The 318-nt window shown below is 74.8% G+C and overlaps 1 protein-coding gene across 1 annotated transcript in view; it reads right to left on the reverse strand.

Moving 5' to 3' along the window:
• The window catches only part of PNPO (pyridoxamine 5'-phosphate oxidase), a 3,889-nt gene that overhangs the window by 1,985 nt on the left and 1,586 nt on the right, over window positions 1–318 (reverse strand). Inside the window, exon 2 of the mRNA XM_035892357.1 lies at window positions 57–223. Coding sequence (XP_035748250.1) covers window positions 57–223 — 167 coding nt within the window. The remainder of the gene's footprint in view (window positions 1–56; window positions 224–318) is intronic.

The following is a 318-nucleotide window of genomic DNA, read 5'->3' on the forward strand; positions in this document are numbered from 1 at the left end:
CCCCCCCCGCCGCAGCCAGGGGACCCCCGCCGTGTCCCCCCCTGCCCCGGCCTCACCTGGTGCAGGTGGCCAAGCACATGGCGTTCGCCTCCCCGATGGCTGGGCACCCCACGGCCTCCTGGAACCAGACCCCGAACTGCTGGATGGGGTCGCGGGAAGCCAGGTGCTGCTCCTCGAAGGCCTGGGGACACGGGGGACACGGTAAGGGGGGGCACCCTGGCCTCTGGGGGCGGCGGGGGGGGTCACGCCAGGCTGCAGGGCATGGCTGGCGCAGGGGTGACCCCTGTGAAAGGTGGGGCGCCCCCGGCCTTGGGGTCA

This window comes from Egretta garzetta, unplaced genomic scaffold (assembly GCF_000687185.1).
Source record: "Egretta garzetta isolate BGI_Z169 unplaced genomic scaffold, ASM68718v1 scaffold884, whole genome shotgun sequence".
Taxonomy (NCBI): Eukaryota; Metazoa; Chordata; class Aves; order Pelecaniformes; family Ardeidae; genus Egretta; species Egretta garzetta.